Raw genomic sequence first — 20,057 nt, 5'->3', positions numbered from 1 at the left:
AACGCACCTTTTAATTTTGTGAATTAGAATCACAGCAAACAGTAGCCTTTTTTTACTTTTTATTTATTTACTGAAAATCTACAGTTGAACATATGTGAATGCATACTTCTGTACCTTATGTCGTATAACAACAACACATACACGATATATTATCTAACAACATATTTGTTTTGAAATGTACAAACGGAACTGGGTTGTTTTGTTGTGTCCTACTTTACGTTATTGGGAAAAGCACCGTGGCTAAAAACTTTGGGAAAATGGAAAAAGTAACAGCCGTTGCGACTTTATCCGTGAAGCCGCTGCCGAGATAAGGAGCAACAGCGATGGATGTGCATGTTTTCCTCCTGGAGTGTCTTACAAACTGACAATGGTGTCGAATGAGGACAAAACGCAGATTTTCTCGCATTTCCATTGAAAGTAAATTTACTCATGGAGAAAGGAGCAAGTCGGGAGTCATGAGCACAGGTTTGTTTCGTGGGGGAGCTAACTTAACTTAGCGAAATCCTGCTGTGCAAGCGCATATTGTGGTTAGCTAAACTAAATACAAACACGTATTGGCATTCATCGCAGAAAGTGTAAAACTATGCAATTTGAATGTTATAACGGTCGATAGCATCTACTCTATTTTTACTCAGCCACAGTTAATTACAGTTTTTCTTAATAACAGCTTTCAAAAAGATATAAAAGAGGACAGACTCTACCTCAATTTGAGTGATTTCTAAACACGCAATCACTCACAGTCCCTTTCCGTTTGATTTTACAGCTACTGTTACAGCTGTAGGGGGTTAAATCCTTTGTCTTAAAACATCTGTCCTGCTGTTGATGCAACAAGTCGGATTCGAGAATAAGCTGCAGTGTTAACATCTCACTTATGAAAAAGTAAACCTTTGCCTGAATGAAGAGGGGTGCTCTCAGTGAAATGGTATATGTACGACAGTGTTATTATGAATATGTCTTTCCACGACATGAGCGGGTTTACCTGGCGTTGCCTTTTACAGCGAAAACATAAGGCCAAACTCCCCTCAAAAATCATTGAAAAAAGTTGAATGCTTCTAAAGTTATTAGTGGGCTTATAGGACATAGTTTATTAACTTTGCTGGTGTTGTAAGCATGTACTGGCAAATTCGGCGTATAAATAAAGAAACCAAGTCACGTTTTTGATAAAGTTTTACGTTAATTCTCCTTGCTTATTACCGCCATACATGGTGAATTTAGATACGCATTTGTGTGAACCACTTCTGAAATTTAAACATTTCTAATATAAGCTGAATGCCGAATTGAAGAGTCAGCTCTTAATGATTAGTACGAAATGTTAATTACTGTCCTACAACGTACGTATTGTTGTTTTTAAGCACAATGACTTTATACTTAAGGGTTTTGAAACAGAGTTTGAAGCGAGGCTCTATCTGCAGAGGAAGAACAGCATGTATGGGGGCAGAGGGATTTTTGGTCGTTGGCCTTTTCGGAAACATCCGCTCGATGACTCCACTTCTCGTGGTGTCGGCCAGCCAAGACTTTCAGCCAGTAGAGCGGAAAAACATGGCCAGCTATCTTAATTTACAGCTTTTTATTAATGTAGAGACTCTGGTTTATTATTTAAACTATTTAACCAGGTAAAACCACAGTTATATTGTCTCACCAACCTTAAATTAATTAAAATAGTAGCATTTATTTATTAGAATCCTGTTTAGTAGTTCCATGTGGGGGGCGAATGCATACAATACAATGCACTTCAGTGTGACTCAGGTCTAACAACAGAACCGTGACTTTAAAAAATGTAGGAACACAAACGGTCAGAAGCAGACAGTCACCAGTAGGGGACACAACAGACATGTACCAATTATATTTACATTATTGGTTGCTGCTGGTGTTGTTTGTACAATTTAATTATAAACAACTAAAGACATGCCCAGCTTTAGAAAGGAGGAGGAAGGAGGGAACAATTTCAATTGTGAATCTGAATTGAATAATCCAGTTTTACTTTGTATTTCCTGCCTCAAGTGAAATGTAAGCTCTTAAGTACTCCTGATTTTGATGTCTGAATTTATTTCACAGATTACACAAACCCTTAGTTCTTTGACCCTAAGAGTGAACTATGAACCATGACCCGAGCTTTACCCACAGCCTGCAGCTGTCTACCCTCATAATAGAAGAGGGGGTGTGGATAAAGCATACTTTTATGTGATGTGCTGGTGTTGCATGATTCATTTCATTCATTTACTCATTCATTAAATGATGTTTGACTTTTCTTCAAATCCTCTCCCTCTTTCTTACATGCAGGTGTGAAGAAGCCTCCATTAGCTCCCAAACCTAAACTCCCTGCTACCACCAAACCCTCTCCCCCACCCATCGCCCCCAAACCAGGTCTTTTCTCCCATTCTTCACTCGTCTCTCAACCTTCCCCTGCTACTCTCAAGAGGACAAAACCGGCTGTTGCCCCCAAACCATGCATTCCCAAATCCCTAGCCTCGTCTTCCCCTGTTTCACCCCCACCACCTAAACCCAGTGAACCTTTTATCTTATCTCAGGAGGAGGAGGAATCTTTAGGCAATAACCTCTCACTTCTCAACTCCAGAAATGGGATTTTATCAGAGACAAACAAACGTGACTCGGATTACATCATTCCCACCTGCTCCTGTGGGCTTCAGGTCTGTTCCCAGTGTCTGGAAAATGGAAATACAACTGAGGTTGGGTGTGATTTGCACCAAGAGCTGTTGCAGAATGGGATTACTACAGAAGGGTTCACAGGGACGAGGCAACAGGAGAAAGCAGAAAACCGAGAGGAGGGAGTAGCTGTGGAAAAGGCTGAAGCAGGAGGGATTAGCAAGAAGCCCAGGGATAAACCTCAAAGACAGAGACACCTGGACAGGGTTAACAAAGAGGCACAGAGGACCGAGGAGCAAAACGCTTCAGAGACTGTAAAACATCAGGAAAGTGCTGTTGCTGAGCCTGATGTTTCAAAAGCAGATGTACAGCCTGAGACTAAAAACACAGATTTAACAGACTCAGCCTGTGATGTTGCAGGCAGCATCATTGTCTCCCAGAGTGCAATTCCTCATGAGTCTTCTGCAGAATCCTTTCAGGGAGAATGCAGTGAGCCTACGAGCAAAGCATCTCCTACCAGGCTACACCCTGATGTGCAGGTTCCTGCTGCCCCCAGTAAGCCTCTCCCGGTCCCTCACCCACGCAAACCTAAAAAGCCAACCTTAGTGAGGCAGGATGGCCTGGAGGGCAGCGTCCAGGATCAGGTGGCGGACGAACAGAAGCAGGGGCTTGAGATGCGAGACGATGAGGGGAAACTGACTCTAGCTGGTCTGTGTCTCAGTTCAGAGGATGAGGACCTCAAACAGGACACATGTGACAACCTTTTACCCCAACAAGACTCAGGGATTGGAGATGAAGAGACCAACGCACCCGTCCCCCCTCCTCGACAGACCTCACTCTCACCACGCCTTTACAGAACAGTCCACATGCCACCCTCTCTTAACAAAAACACCTCCCACTCCTTAGTCCTGCTCTCACATGCTGACTCAATGAGCCACAAAAAAGGGGGCGAGGAGCACCGGTTGGAGGAGGATGAAGAGGACGGGTACGGCGACTTTGAGCGCTACCCGATCACTCACAGCCTCCCCAAACAGATCAAACTTGGCTGTCACCCTCCTCTGGCTAATGTGAGAAAAGCCTTTTCCGCCGATGATCAGCAGTCGCCGAGGGCGCCACCCAGAAAACCTCAAAGACACAGCCTGCCAGCAGCACCTCCACCCTCCATCTGCCCTCCTGCACCTCCACATGCTAACACCCCGATGAGGGAGCTGCCTGCGCCTCCTCAGGAGAAAACAGCATGGCGCTTCTCCCGACCCTGCGTGACCTTCTTCAGCCGGCAAATGCCGTCCAGGAGCAGCGTGCCGCCAAAGAGCCGAGCTCCAGCGCTCGGGGGCAAGCAGAGGGCACAGTCCTTCTCTGCAGCTGACCTGGCAACCCGGGCCGACTCTCAAAAGAGAAGCCTCTCTTTCCGGAAGCTGCTGGAGCTCCGGCTGTCTGTCAAGATGCTGCCAAAGCTGCTGGCCAAGGGAGGGCAGTCTCTGGACTGTACCAGCGTGGACTCAAGCCAGGGGGAGAAAAGCCTGGAGCGGCCCAATAGCTGCATAGTGGAGGCTGATAATTGCGGAGAAAATGGAGAGGGATCGGTGGAGTATGAGAACGTTCCTCTGTATGAGGAGATCCCCGAGTACATGAACCTGCCGTTTCACAATGCGAGGCTGGGCTGGCCACATGACTCCGACGGCGCAGATTCAGACATCTATGAAGTGCAGGATCCCTACCACAGCTACCACGAACATGAGTACGAGAGGTAGGCTGTGCCATTTTGCATATTTAGAAGTTTGTAAACATATTGTTTAATTATATATGTATGTACATATTGTTTTTATTGTCAATTCAAAACCCAGACAAATATAATTTGCAGTGGTAAAAACACAGAAAAGCTACAAACTGTCACTTTTAAGAAGCTGGGCCCAGCAAAGGTCCCCAGCATTTCCCCTTCCTAAATGACCACTAACACAATACTGCAACTAATAGATTAACAACTTATCAGTTTAGCATTCATCTCGTCTTAAAATCGTCTTTCTAAAGTGATCCAGCAGTAACAGGTGCCGTATATGAAGATGATAGATCATCTGAGTCATAGTAATCTTTTATCATATTAGAAAAGACTGAAATCATGTTTAACAGGCACCATCAAATAAATTCAAGAACAATGACTTTAAGAAAAAAGTGTTTTTGTTGTTGCTGTGAACAATGGCAGCTTGTGTTTGTGATGGATAGAGCCTGAGGGTTGCTATAGGCCGAGGTCCAGACCTGCTGTCCAACAGTCGCTGCCACCATGCAGTTTCAGGTGACCCGTAGCTTCAGTCTGGGAACAGCTGTGTGCGACAGGTTGGCAGGTGACATTAGTGGTAGGCATTTACAAGAATGTAGAAAGCGGCCTTAAAGCCAGTGACATTGGATTTGAATGGTGCATTGATGTGCAGCAGGTCAGCCTGTTTTCCTGTGGGTTATTTTCAGTGGCCGGAGCAGGAAATGTCTGAGAATTGCAGAAACGCCACACGGCTCTCTAGAACAGGGAAAATAAACCTCCAGCAACCACCAGCCTCCTCCTCCTCAGCCTGCACGCCCTCGCACTGCGTTTAGCCTCTTCCTAACCTCATCACTGCCCTTTTCTGTTGAATTTTTGTTCTTATCCTGGGAAATGAACAAATAAATTATCATTTAAATCGCCTGTGGAAAAGCAGCTGAGGGCTATACAGGGGAAAAAAGGCAGTCAGTGTACAGTGGGTTTATCAGAGCGTTTTCACTAAAAACAACACTGATTAGAGCGCTCAACCAAAGCAGTGAAGTTGCATGCTTTAAAACCCAAACAATGAGCTGTAGAGCTGAGTGGAGTTATAGTCCTGTCGCTACAACCCACCTTGTTAGTACAATAGTAATAATACAATACTTTGATCTATTTAATATAAAAAAAAATGTGATTATTGCAGCTTTAAGAGACTCAAAGTGGAGAATCTTTGGCATTATGCTTGGTAAATGACTCAAAGAAATAATCGATTGTCAGAACTAGTGAGTTAGAAGTGTCGAGGGACACCGCCTGCAACTATCACTCAGTCCCCTTGTCACATTCATGCCATTATGATCCCATTGACCCACTCTGTTCTTGATATTAGGCCCAGTCCACGCTGTTGGGATGAGGAACTGTTCCCCTAATAGCTGCCATGCTTCCTGTTTCCTCTGTCAGACCATTGCACTACAAGCTGATAAAGCCGAGGCCGCGTTATGTGACGAATCGATGAGGCTTGCTGGTGTGAAATGACCCGTTGAAACAATTAAGATGTACCCTGCTTCTTAATTCTGTCCGGTATGCAGAGTGTTTAGTGGGTGTTTTAGAGAGGAGAAAGAGGGAGCGATTGAATCTGTAGTGTTGCCCAGGCATCTGAGCCTGTTAAGTTTATGTAAGTAGCCTCAGGCTGTAAACAAGTGGCGCTCTGTGCCTGTTCCAGTGTTTTGGAATGCTCCACTATAGAGAACGCATAAGAGAGAAGAGAAAGAAGTTGGGGGGGGGGGGGTTAAAAGAAACTGTTGGGAGGCACGTAAGAAAAACAAGGAAGTGGAGAGAGTGGGCTATTGCTGATGAGAGTGAAAGGAAATGGGAGAATGTTTGGAGTCCCACAGTCTTTCCTAACAAAATGTATTCTGATCATTCACCTTTTTTTGCCAAGATACAACATCTACAAGCCGCTATGCAACGCTTTGTAGGAAAGAGAAACAGCAGGTCAGGGCTGAGGAGGCAAAATTAACATATTTAGGGTTCTTCATTTTATTTCATCAGCCTTTTAAACCAGACAACGTAACTGTAGAGAAAAGATTAAAACATAAGTGACACACAAACACATGTTGCTGCTTGTACTAACCTGGCAGACAACACTTTTTGTGAGCAGGTTGTCTCGCTGCCGGCAAAAAGTTTATCAAGGCACAGGTTTTAATCTGTTAGGCATAATGGAAAGAAAAAACATTATGGATCGATGAAAATAGGTCTACTTAAAACATGATGATGAAAAAAAGCATAACCTAAAAATAATAATTACTGCTGCAACTAACCATTATTTTGTTGTTGTGTTGAAAAACGTGATGAGTTTCACTCTTTTACTGACTCATATGTGTAAATTTGAGTAAGGAGTAAGTGTGCTCAATTTATCATCAAGTCCCCCTCTAGCACAAAACTGTCATGTTTATTTATCCGGGTTTTTGTTCTTTCTGAACTCACACTAATGCTCCTCTGCAGGCCCGCTCTGCTTCTCCTGCACACATTTAAACATTCCCTCTAAAGCAAAGCTACATTCTGTGCCGTTTAATATTTCTCTGATTGTTTCTCTGTCTCCGTTTGTTGTGTTGAATGTGTTGCGTCTGCAGTGGCTGGCTGGGGCAGGACGTCCACTCTGAGGAGGAGGAGATCCACAGTTCAGATGAAGAGGACCACAGCTCCACCTCCAGCAAGGAGCACCTGGACGTAGCCGACCGACAGGTAATCACCTCCCTCTAAGCCGTGAGGGGACGTCAGCAGTAATACAGCAATTAATATAAAGCAAAAAAAAATGTAGATTATGTAAAACGGAAACTGACGTGTTGGCCGGCTCCTCGTAACGGATCATTTCTGATCTTGTTTACTCGGTTTTAAAACCAATAGAAATGTATTTAGTTTTTATAACAACATGCCTCAAGTTAACAGTGGAGTTTACTTATTATCACGCAAATTTGGTTTAACAACCTTGTTGGTATATCTTTTTCAATAGCAGTTCTAATAAGTCTCGAACAATGTTTTTTAGAAAGGCACAGAAAATGAGATGTCAACTTTAATTCTTTTGAAACTGGCTTGTCATTTTAACAGAAATTGTCCATTATGGTGTAGTCTGACTCACTAAATCTAGACTGTTAATGTGAGCTTGCCATTGCGTGGCTTTTTAGGCCGGCATTCTTCTCCCCTTCCTATATCTTCGCATTCTATTTGCAAGTGCTTAGTCACTGCAGCCGGGACTTAGCCCCCCCAAGACGATGGTGAATGTGTTTAAAGAAATACAAACAAGCCGAATCGTTTTTTCCGTTGTTTCTTCCAGACCTGTCTCTATCGCAGACACAGCACTGTGGAGATGGGTCTGGCTACACAAGACTCATTGTGGATGAAATAAATGAAAACACACACCATTTGTTTTAACTACAAAATGATAGGGCCCAGATAGCTCAGTTGGTAGAGCGGACGCCCATACATTGAAGACGTTTTCTCCTTTACACAGCCGGCCCAGGTTCGACTCCCACCTGCGGCCCTTTGCGGCATGTCATTAAAGATAAATGACATGCCGCAAAGGGCCGCAGGTGGGAGTCTGTCCTGTCCAAAATAAAGGCTGAAAATGCCCAAAAAATAAACCATAAAATGACAGAAAATTTGCCATTAGGGAGACCACGGTGACATCTTCAAATTGTTTTTTTCCAAACAGTCCAAAGCCAAATGTTTTCCATTTTTGGTTAAAAGTCATTCAAACTCTTAACAGCAAAGATTGACCAGAAGTCAAAAAAAGAATTGTGCAACAGAAATGTTTTGACCTCTAAGATGTATCTTGCGACCGCTTGAGGGGGAACCACTGCTTTGATAAGGCTGCTTTTATTCACTCTTAAAGGTCCCGTGGCAATACAATTTCAATTTATGAGTTTTTTTTTTAATTAATATGAGGTGGCTGTAATTCTGCACTAAGGCTGAATTTTGGGAATGAGACTCCAGATATGGTATTAGGGGACCACTAAGGTCTATATAAAAGAGACTTCAGATACAGTATGAGGGACCACTAAGGTCTAAGTAAAAGAGTCTTCAGAAACAGTATTAGGGGACTTCTAAGGTCTATATAAAAGAGACTTCAGATACAGTATTAGGGGACCACTAAGGACTATATAAAAGCATCCAAAGAGCACCATGTCATGGGACCTTTAAGAAAAAATGCTACAGAAATGTTACCAGGTCATAACTAAAGCCAAGATCCAACTTTTTTGGGAAAATGGCTTGGTGCTGTTTTTCTGACATGATGCCAACATGTAGAATTGGCGAGAGCGTTTGCGGATGAAATAGGACGTCTCATATCACTGCCGGTGAATAAATTGTCATTGCAGCTACTGGAGATTGTGTGCACATTTGCTGCCAAGTGTGTGTGTTACAGCTTTCCAGAAATGTGTGTGTGTGTGTATGTGTATGTGTTGAAAGGTCAGCAAACACACAAGGGTTACAGGTTCAGGAATAGCTCTCTCAATGAGCTTTTTTTTGTTGTCCTGTGTGACCCTCTCTATGATACTGTCAGCACCTGTGTCCAATGCCGCACAAACCTCCAGGGTATCACAAATACAGGCTCCAATAGGACCAGTAGGACATTTCAGTCAAGTGGGGGGCCAAGGCCGCTGTCCAAATTAAGTCATTGAAAGACCGCCCCATTACCATTCAACAACACACCATCAGAAAGACACAGGCAGAGGAGAGAGAGAGGGAGAAAGAAGAAAAGGCTCTCCGCTTTACTTTCGGGCCTGATTGAGCTGTTCTGTGGGCTGTAAACTCAAACCTGATGGTTTTACGGAGCGAAACAGGATCTGAGTGATCATGGTGATTTGTAGCGAGCCTGTGAGTGCTGTACAGTGATGTGTTTAGGTAAAGTCAGTCGCTGTTAAGATATTTGTAGCTTGGCTGAACTGTTTGTGTTTGTTTTCTTTCAGCAAGAGGATGAGATGAAGAGGAAGAAAGTGGTGCACATTGCCCAGGAGATTATGAGCTCCGAGAAAGTGTGAGTGGTTTTGGTTCCTAAAGTATAATCTCAAATGTGCTGTACTTTATGGTTTATGTAACTAATGTAATTCTGCTCTCGTTTCAGGTTTGTGGATGTCCTGAAGCTTCTTCACATAGTAAGTGTACTAATTTATTTATTATTTTTTGTTTTTTTGCAGTGGAGGGAAGAAGAGTGCCCAACATAATAAATCGTCCTGTGTGTTTTGCTACTCCCATTGACACTGAGATTGTTTTGAATGGTGTTCAAAAGCTTTTTCCCAGGGATGGACATGAATTAATGAGGGCTGGTGTTGTTTTTGCTCAAGTGCCGTCTAGAGTTGAATAAGGCAGTTACTTACCAGCTGAGGCTTTGAAAGTTGCTGTGTTGGACAGCTTTGGTTTCCCGTGGGCAGCAGTGGGCAGGTAAACGCATGGCCACAAGTAGGGAGGCCGTGCTTTGATCAGTCCCATTACCAGGGAACGCTGTCAGGCAAGAGTGTGTTTGTTTTCGTGCAAGCAAAACAGAGCATGAGTGAGTCTTCAGTCCAGGTTTGGTTTGGCTCTGTAGACGCGAACTGCCTAGTTTGTCTGGTAAATTTAAATGCCATTTTTTTCTCCCATCTTTGTTTTTTTATTTAGAATTATCATTATCTTATTATTCTGTTGTCATTTACAGGAAAATAAAATAAACATATATTATGGTAATTTTTGGGGGATATAAACCGTCAGCTATTACCAAAAAGTATTTAAAAAGGGACTTTTACTGTTTTTTTTAGAATGTCCATGTAAGGTTGGACCATACATACATGTGGTTGTTGGGGTTCCCTTAGTCTGTAACATGCATGCTAAAATGCTGTATTATTGTTTATCATGTTGCATGCTTCTCTATTTTGAATGAAGACTAACAGGAACTATGTTACTGGATGAGGTCTGGTTGTTGGAGTTTTTTTAGGATAAGCTTGTGTAAAAAATGAACTGTACACACTGACAAGAGCAAAATCAGGTTGTGCCTTTTAATGTCAGTATTTGTAAACTTAGGTAGTAATATATTCAAGTACTTTTTATGTCTTTCTTTGTTTGTTTGTTGGAACATTCAACAAGGAAGCTCTGCCTTTATATATGTTTATGTTAATGACAATGACCGGCTCTGTAGTCGGTCTGTCCTGAGAGGAATCCTAGGTGAGACGGGTCGTGGGTCCACCTGTCTGGCCGCCTCAGACATGGCTTTAGTGAAACCCGCGGCAGGATTAGTGGAATGCTTTGTCCTGTGGCTGACGGGGGAGGCTGGCGGGCTGAGGTGCTCTGTCCAAGAAAAGAGGTCATATAGCATTCTTCTCTCTGGTGGGGACGGCCTGGCAGCTGCTTCCTCAGGCCACAGAGAAGACCTCCAGACACACACATACCTTAGACAATCCTCTATGTGTGCATGTGCAGTGTTTGTGCAGGTGTGTGTGTGTGTGTGTGTTGGTGACCCATGTGTCACATATTGCCATATTTGCTGCAAGTCGGCCGGCTGATGTGTTTACATTTTTGTTCCCTTTTTTTTTTTTAAGTTCTTTTTTTTTTACCTATGTGCATGTGTGTTTTGTGAAGATGGCGTTTTTGTTAGGACTGATTGTGTTATGTTACAAGTGCACAAATGGTTGATAAATAAGCTGTGATGGTGGATTATTAGTTGAGTGTTGGGAACTGGAGAAAAGTAATTGACTCGTCTTGTTTCTTGAAGTTGATGTAAAAACCCTGATGAGAAACGTCAAACATGACATGATAAAGACAATCTGCAAAAATGCATTTCTTGTGATTAGATTTAAAAAAAAAGAGTTTTTTTAAAGAGTGTTATTTTTACAAATAGAGGAACGAAGCACAAGATAAACACTTTATCACAAATACATATCACATTCACATATCAAATATTTTTTATCACTTTTTTTTTAAAGCTAAATTAAGTCTGCTTGTCACCTGAAATGTTCCAGTCCATTTGATGTGTGTGTGTGTGTGTGTGTGTGTGTGTGTGTGTGTGTGTGTGTGTGTGTGTGTGTGTGTGTGTGTGTGTGAGAAAGAGCACACACTTACCAGGACATTGGGATCCTGCATGACCTCCCTTCTTCCTTCCAGATGGATGTGTGTGTTGGCACGCTGGACAAAGTCAGCGTGCTGAGTCAGGTGTGTGTGTGTGTGTGTGTGTGGGTGTGTGAGGCCAGTTTATGAGGTGATAACCAGGTGTTCCTGTTCAGCTGCAGTACAGTATGTTTTCATGTCACCCCACCCTGTACAGTGTTTGTGTGAAATAATGATGACATTCCCCCTGCTTGTCTCGTCAGGACTTTCAGGATGCTGTTGCCAAGGCAACCGGTCAGAATGGGAAGCCTGTGGTGGATGAGCGAATCCTCAGCCAGATCCTTTATTACCTTCCACAACTCTATCAGCTCAACAGAGACCTGCTGAGGGAGCTGGAGGAGAGAGTGGCACACTGGTAAACACACACACACAAACTAGCACCATTATGCAATATTAGCTATTAGCAGTTCCTGTTTGCAGTGCACCCATTGGGGAACAAACAACTATCACTGGATTACTTTGATATTGAAGAAAACGTCAAAACATAAAGATTCTCAATCAAGTTCCGCAGTTATAAGGAGCATCTTTTTTCAATGATTTTTGTATCATTGAAAAAAACATAATTTTGTATCATTTATTGTATTTTCTCGATTGAGATCTAAGAAAATGTTTTTCTCAGTAAGTGTAAGTCACACTGAATCTAAAATATGTGTATCATGTTGGTGTGTTCAGATTTAAGGGGGGTAAGTACTCTGAGCAGGAGTACAACTTTTAAAAACCACTTAAAAAGTATTTTAAACAAAGATGAAAGCTAAAGTTGACACCCAAAAATCTGTTGTATAAGTCAGTTGTTCCATTTTGCAGAGCGGTTTTCATATTGACTTGCTGTATCTCTGTGCAGTTTCACAATGTGATTATCAATTTTAATGGACAGTGTGGGCACTTTCACTATTATTTGTTTTCTTTCAAATACCGTAAATAGTAAGTGTTTCACCTACTTTGTGTGTAACTGAATGGTTTGTTTACAACTTCTCCGATAATTTCCTCCTCATTCTCTCATGCTGCTGCTCTACTGGACTCTTCTTTTAGCAATGTTACTGAAGGGAGCTGTTTATGACTGTTTGGTTACAGGAGCGACCACCAGAGACTAGCGGACATCTTTGTCCAGAAGGGTCCTTACCTGAAGATGTACTCCACCTATATCCGGCAGTTTGACAACAATGTGGCTCTGTTAGACGAACAATGCAGGAAAAACACTGCATTTGCCTCTGTTGTCAGAGAGTTTGAGGTAAAGCTAGAAAAAGGGGTGTGTGTTTGTTTTTATTGTGTGTATTATGTGTTTTCCTGCAGTAAAGGTTGGAATATCATTCCTTTTCTTATTGTTATTGCATTATTACTCTTGGCTCCAGCTAAAAAATATTTCCACTATTGAATTATCTTATTGTTTGGAAAGTTATAAATTAATTGACAAAAATGTAACCAAGTCTTTTCTTCTTCTTCATTTTATAAAGCTGTAACAAGAAAATCTATTTTTCCTGGTATCTCAGTTAACTTTTCATCAGGCTTTTTTGTCATTTTCTTCCAAACATCTAATCACTGGGTAGACTAAAGCACATCAGCACTTTTTCCAGCAGGTTTCTAATGGGGATTGTTTATTTTATGTTATTAGAACAATTCTTTATGCCTTCCTGGTAACTACAGATAGTTAAAAATAATATAGTTCAGCTGTCTACAACTTTAATCCAGATGCGTGTAGCAGCCATCAAAACACTATACACGTACAGTATCTCCAGCTGTTGCGTCAATGTCTGTCTGTTTTGTCTCAGACGAGTCCAAGATGTGCCAGCCTGGCTCTGAAACACTACCTGCTGAAGCCTGTGCAGAGGATCCCTCAGTACCAGCTGCTGCTCACAGGTACCAACACCATGACACACATCCACTCCCTGCTGTTATCTGTTCAACAATCCTGTGCAAAGGTCAAAGGGTTTATTGAATCAGGGCACTCCTTTATTGATCACATGTGAATGGATCTTAGGTCTAGAGTCACTTCTTTCTTTGTTGTGGAACCATACTGGCACCCAGTGGACAGTAACAGTATTATAATAATAATCATAATTTATACTGTATTAATCCCACAATCACAAGTTTTTTTACTCTGTTTTTATTATTATACACATTACACACAGGCCTGAAATACACACACATGCTCAGTACATACACAAGCACTAATGGAGAATATGGGGGCTGCCCATAAAAGGTTTTTGGGTTCAGTGCCTTGCTCAAGAGCACCTTGGCCTCTCCAGCTACCAGTCCACCACCATACTTTAGTCAGTATGGGGACTTGAACCAGTAAACCTCCGGGTCCTAACCCAACCCCCCTACTAGGGCGTTCTGTAGAACAAATTGCAAAAAAATATTTTTTTAAGGTGAATGAGGAACTGTCATAACATATTTGGCATAACACACTTGTTAAAACATCAAAGAAGGTATAAAGGATGTTAAATCTCAAACTGGTGCCAACATGTAAAAAAAAACATTATTTGTTTCTTATAATTCATATTCTGCACAATGTCCAAATGTAGGTGGATCTTTGCCCTGCAGGGCAAAACGTATTGCAAAATACATCTGGGATCAGCCTCTCCTTTTCCTATATTGCGGTGCTGTTTATCCTGCACCTTTACCCAGCTGGTGCACACTATCCACCTTTTTTGCTCAAAATGAATTGTATCCTCTTTTCCAGATTATCTGAAGAACCTCCCAGAGGACTCTGAGGATTATAAAGACACACAAGGTTAGACAGTACTCGCTATTAGTGTCTACCAGGACATCAATTTGCGCTGTTAACAAAGTGAACGTATGCCAAAACACTAATGTTTTATTTTTGCTATCCGTGCAGCTGCCCTCAGCATAGTGAAAGAAGTGGCCAACCATGCAAATGATATTATGAAACAAGGGGTAAGACCTTATTCCGCAAAATGCTTTAAATGTGGTCTACCTGAGCCTTGGGTTTCTCCTCACCTCTCTGATGTTGTTTTTCAGGATAACTTTCAGAAGTTGATGCAGATTCAGTACAGTCTCAATGGTCACCATGAGATTGTTCAGCCAGGCAGGGTAAGTCTCAGAAATGTTGCCAGGGGCAACATGTAACCCCCCAAACCAAAGTTCATACCCCAGTTAGTTTTGCCAGGGTGGGAGAATTATCACACAGGTGCAAATTCTCCCATAAGACTGCCGAATACCAGTGTTGCTGATATTTCAAATTAGCTCTGTAACAAATACTAGTCATAGGATATTTTATCTGCACAGAAATTCACATTAAATACCAAACAAGACTTTAAAACACATTTGAATATATATTTAAGTAAATAAATACTACAACTCAACAGGTCCCTTAACTGATAATAACAATGTACTGCACATTAATCTACAACCCTGATACCGCCAAACATTCAAAAAAGTAGTGTAAAACTAGTGGTAGTAAGGTGAAGTTTGTGAAAACTAAAAAAAAGTCTGAAAAAGGGACAAAAATCTTTGTCCGTTTTTGACCCGGGAGTACAACACAAGGGTTAAATGTAACCCATTGAGACCAACCCTGTTGATATTTGCAGGTGTTTCTGAAGGAGGGCACTCTAATGAAGCTGTCCAGGAAAGTCATGCAGCCACGAGTGTTCTTTCTGGTGAGCAATGCATGAAACATTGTTTGTGACTCCAGTTTACATTTAGCTTGCACATTTCTCTCACCTGTCTTTACTCTCAAAATGGAGTTTAAGTTTAAATATATGTTTGCATTATCTGTCTGTATGTTTTACTTATTGTGTCTGTGTTTTCTTCAGTTTAATGATGCTCTCATGTACACCACTCCGGTCCAGTCTGGCCAGTATAAACTCAACAGTGTCCTCTCTCTGGCTGGGATGAAGGTTAGAAATGCACTGCAAACACAGCACACTGTAATGGTGCCCCACTCATTTTTTATTTAAATCCTTTACTTTAAATTTAATTTATATACTAACTTCCTCAATTTACACTGATTATTCCTATTTTTACAGACTATGTTGTCTCTTTGTTCTCATGTTTAAGGTTGTTCTTTATTTATTTTTTTAAATTTGCTTCCGTAATGCATTTTTTGTGTTAATCCATCCATAAACTTTGGGTCTAGTGAATTATTGAGGCTGTGATTTTAGCAACAGTTTGAAGATTGCTCATACATTTGACATGGTGCACAATATGTGGTGGTTAATAATGCATTTCTGGTGTAATTTTCCAGGTGAGTAAACCCAGCCAGGAGGCCTATCAGAATGAGCTAAACATTGAAAGTGTTGAACGCTCTTTCATCCTGTCTGCCAGGTCAGCAGTCTTCATCAGATTCTGCACATAATGAGCTTTAAATGTAACTGGTTGTGTTCAATGTAGCTGAGAGTTTGGATGTATTTTGGGCTTTTCAGCTCAGCTACAGAGAGAGACGAGTGGCTGGAGGCCATCGCTAAGGCCATAGACGACTACACAAAGAAGAAAATAACCTTCATATCAAGTCGAAGTCAAGAGGAGGTAAAACAAAAAAATCTGTGTGGGTGTATGTTCTGAACTAGTCTCACATTGCCAGACCTTCATCCACAGCGCTGCGGAGGAGGGTCTGGCTAGTCTACACAGCATTCTGGGATGGGAGAGAAACGTGCTCGGGGTTATTGGCATGTTTTTAAACCAATCACAACTGTCATGTGCGGGTTCTAAGTTCACTAAGTTCTGCTGTAAAATAGCCTCGGGAAGGAACTCGTTTTAGGTGGAATGTGTACGTTCAAAGGTTGTTTGTTGACCTCGGCAAAAAGACACGCATCCAGCGGAATATCCTGCAGCACCAGAGCAATCCCAGACGTGGAACACCACTAGGGTTGGGTACCGAAACCCGGTGCTAATGGTACTGTTGCCTAAACAACCAGTATCTACCGGACTGAATCCGCAGATGAACGCAGATTTCGTTGCCTCAATGCAGTGTCAATTAAAATTATTTTTAGATGCTCTGAAACAGATGTTACACAAAACAGAAGCATCGTTGCATGTGACGCTAGTTAACACATCACTGGACGATGGGAAACGTTAGCCTACCGTTGGCTAACAGCTGGATTAAACACGTTAAAATACTAACAGCTGAACGGTGTAAAGAGTGTCTGTAATTCACTGTAAAAGATTCCAACAGTGGTGCGTTAAGCAGTGTGCAGCTGCCGTTTACGGAAAAACAACACAGACGGTGAGTTCACTAGGAAGTAAACTAGGAAGCCTCGTGGTGCATTCAAAGTTATTGTAAAATACCATATTACCTACTTACCCTTTTGTTGTTGTTTTAGTAATGGTTCAGGTACCGCTTTAGCACCAACAATCAATGTCCAACCCTAAACATCATGGATATAGACTAGCTCTAAATGAGCCCTGAATGTGTGCATTTTAACCCTCGATCTGTCTTGACTCAGGCAGAGTGTGTTGTGGACACCGGGGCTCCATTGGGCTCAAAGGCTCCCATCTGGATCCCAGACCTGAGGGCCACCATGTGTATGATCTGCACCTGCGAGTTCACCCTCACCTGGAGGAGGCATCACTGTCGCGCCTGCGGCCGGGTCTGTACCACTCTGACTACCCCTACTCCTACAACACATTGTTTCATTCACCGCCTTCTCATCGCAGTTACACATGTGTCTGACAGGTGGTGTGCCAGGCCTGCTCTGCCAACAAGTACTACCTAGAGTACTTGAAGAACCAGCCGGCACGTGTGTGTGATCACTGCTTTGTTAAACTGCAGGAGAATAGTAAGTAAAGATGGATTTCAGTTTCATTATATTTAAAAAAAGAAGAAAAAAAAGAAAAGAAATTTATGTATCTACTAGCAAGGTTGTTTGTTTTGGTCTTTTCCTGGGATTTGTTGATGATACTGACAATAAAAAAAAAATATAGAATACCACTAGACTTATATTTACTTGTGATGGAATCAAATGGTTATGGTCAATTTACTTTTTTTTTTTTTTTTTAAGGTGACCGCTGTGCCTCAACATCTGTTTCTCCTATCAAATCTGGAGCTTTCTCCTTCACTAGAAAACAGAAGAAGATTCCTGCTGCACTAAAAGAGGCAAGGAACATAAATTAAACATGGCCTTAGTAGGTTTTGGGTTCATATTTAGTATCTTATGTGTAGCGAGCATGTGAGGTTATTTGTTTTTCTCATGCTGTTTTTCCAGGTGTCCGCCAACACTGAGAACTCCTCCATGAGCGGTTACTTAAACAGGTCAAAAGGCAACAAAAAGCAGTGGAAGAGGCTTTGGTTTGTCATCAAGAATAAAGTCCTGTACACCTACGCTGCCAGCGAGGTACTCCCACTGTTGATTGTTTGGTTTTACTTAACTCTGTATAGCTTTTATACCTTTTTGGCTGAGTCATTATTTCTCTCTCCAGGATGTTGCAGCTTTGGAGAGTCAGCCGTTGCTCGGTTTCTTCCTGAGAGAGGAAAAGAACGGGCCGGCTCAGAAGCTACAGTTTAAGCTGTATCACAAAAATACGCTGTTTTACATCTTTAAAGCTGACGACATCCCCACCGCACAAAGGTATTTGAATTTTAATGGAAGACAGTGCCTTCAATTTGCAATCCTGTAAGATTTTAGTCGTGGTTGATTTGGCGACCCCACTGGTTATCAGGGTAAAAGCAGGTGCAGTTTAATACAACAGCCAACACTCGATGAGCAGCTACATTGTCAGAAACACAGCCGGTGTTTCCCGTTTACAGTGCATCCAAACAAACACACATTGTTTCAATAAAGAAGTCAATAAAAGTTATAGCCGCGATTTGATTACATCCTGCTCACAGCCAGGGTAGGACACAGTAAAGCTGCTTACCTTGATGAGGAGTTGCAGGTGTGTGCAGCCTCTTGTTCCATTACTCCCTGCAGTATTTAAGACGGATCCACTGTCAAAAAAAATTCTTCTTAAAATAAAAAATAAAAAACTACCATACATAGACCATAATTACTATGTGTTCTGCAATGTTTTTTGGTTGAATGTGCAGTAAATATATATCTTTTCAGGAGGCACACATAATGCACTCTGTGGAAACAAATGTAATGACACTAAAATGTATCTCTCACATATATGCATATATAGTACATTAAATGAAAATTGCTAAAGAAAGTTTATAACGATTTTATTATAACGATAAAAAATGATTCATTATGGTTTCTTTTATGAAACTCTTGATATTATAATATATTAATATATTATACCACTATAACTTTAAATGAAGTTATCTAGTAAAGGTATAATACTGTTCATTTGAATGTGTTTGTTTCAATTTGTAGCTAATGTTCTGTTGTGTATTTTTTATCTTTTAGATGGATTGAAGCCTTCCAAGAGGCAATGATTCTTGAACAGTGATTTGGTTTTACAGCAGTGGAGTCGCATCACAGCCCCGGAGCCAGTAGATAGACAACGTACAACCCCCGATCTATCTTAGGTCAGGGGTCACCAGCTCAGGAAGGAGTCCCGATGGACTGTTCAACAGAAACCCACTGCAGAACGCCACATTTACTGCACGTGGGAAACCAGACTGCTTTTCCCTCAAAGAACTGGGTTCTTTTTCTCTTAAAATATTTTCTACCAACAACAGCTAACGTTACGGATGCTTAGCCGAGGTCAGAGTTAGTTGTTTGTCACAGCTGTGGGTCAAAGGTCAAGTCCAGGAGTGTGTGTGTGTGTGCGTGCTTGTGTGTGGACGTGAGACAGAACAGTTGTCAGGAATATTTAAAGCCCTCGGAAATCCTAGGAAGTCTGGAAATTATTTTTAACTGTAAATGGATGAAGGAGCTACTTTTTGTGTGAGACAAAATATAAACAAGAGCCTGCCTTCTTAGTGATTTAATGAAACCTACTGTGTCATTTGGTCAAAGCAGAATGTAAACGTAGAATTTGAAAAAAAAATCTGTATCATGGATGCAAAGTCTCATTGATGTGTTTTCAAGGGTTTAATGTTGTAACAAGGTGGGATTTTACTGTGAAAATCCAGCTTCTACAAAGAAACAGGAAGTTGATAGTCTGCTCTCTAGGTTGATCTCTCTGGTCTCTGGTTACACCTGTATTTTGAAATTTTACATAAAAAACATTTAAGTGATGGTGCAAAGAAACAGCATCCTGGAAAAAAACTGGAAATGTCATAAATAATGTAGATATTTTTTATACAATTAAAATGTATGTCTTTTTTGCCTAGGCACATTAGATATGGTTATTGGGTAAAACGGTGTATAGACATAAAAGAGAAACATTTACCTTTTTTTATATCAAAGCCAAAAGCTAATATTTATAAAATAGGAAAATGTATTGTTTGTAAAGCACAGGCTGGAGGTCAGGGTTTGTTAGGAAATATGTTTCCAACAATTATCCTTTTAAATTAAAAAGGGGATTTTTTTATGGCCAAATACTGTGGAAAGTATGCATGAACTATATTTCTAAGGAAATGCTCAAAAGGAAGATTTTTTTTTTTAATTTTGCAGAAACTGTGCCGTACAGTATATCTCCTGTTTTGAGATGAACTGTAATAATATAGATGCTCTGTTTGACATTCTTCACCAAATAATGACATTATAATTAAGCATCCAGTTAGCATGACTACTCACTGTCTAGCCAG

At 41.4% G+C, this 20,057-nt stretch overlaps 1 protein-coding gene across 2 annotated transcripts; it reads left to right on the top strand.

The window, feature by feature from the left end:
- Window positions 1-199: 199 nt before the first annotated feature.
- On the top strand, window positions 200-19,836 carry LOC117938857 (FYVE, RhoGEF and PH domain-containing protein 6-like). 2 transcript variants are annotated; one of them, XM_034863791.1, is made up of 21 exons: window positions 200-465; window positions 2,281-4,342; window positions 6,964-7,075; window positions 9,298-9,365; window positions 9,453-9,483; window positions 11,668-11,819; window positions 12,536-12,692; window positions 13,231-13,318; window positions 14,145-14,195; window positions 14,301-14,359; window positions 14,444-14,515; window positions 15,013-15,081; window positions 15,238-15,321; window positions 15,669-15,748; window positions 15,847-15,949; window positions 16,867-17,010; window positions 17,097-17,199; window positions 17,422-17,516; window positions 17,626-17,754; window positions 17,840-17,988; window positions 18,769-19,836. In XM_034863791.1, exons 1-21 carry the CDS (start codon window positions 378-380, stop codon window positions 18,809-18,811), a joined length of 3,939 nt encoding a protein of 1,312 aa, XP_034719682.1. In that variant the 5' UTR covers window positions 200-377; the 3' UTR covers window positions 18,812-19,836. The 2 variants fall into 2 exon arrangements, with proteins under 2 accessions (XP_034719682.1, XP_034719681.1); XM_034863790.1 differs by having other exon boundaries at window positions 2,281-4,351.
- Window positions 19,837-20,057: the final 221 nt, after the last annotated feature.

This window comes from Etheostoma cragini, chromosome 23 (assembly GCF_013103735.1).
Source record: "Etheostoma cragini isolate CJK2018 chromosome 23, CSU_Ecrag_1.0, whole genome shotgun sequence".
In the NCBI taxonomy this organism is placed as follows: domain Eukaryota; kingdom Metazoa; phylum Chordata; class Actinopteri; order Perciformes; family Percidae; genus Etheostoma; species Etheostoma cragini.
Note: the sequence above shows the minus strand (reverse complement) of the source record. Positions and strands in the feature narration are given on the sequence as shown.

Coding starts and splice junctions, on each gene's coding strand:
- LOC117938857 (XM_034863790.1), top strand. CDS start 378: ATGAGGACAAAACGCAGATTTTCTCGCATTTCCATTGAAAGTAAATTT. Junction 14,360..14,443: donor ATGATATTATGAAACAAGGG/GTAAGACCTTAT, acceptor GTTGTTTTTCAG/GATAACTTTCAGAAGTTGAT. Junction 15,749..15,846: donor TCTTTCATCCTGTCTGCCAG/GTCAGCAGTCTT, acceptor TGGGCTTTTCAG/CTCAGCTACAGAGAGAGACG.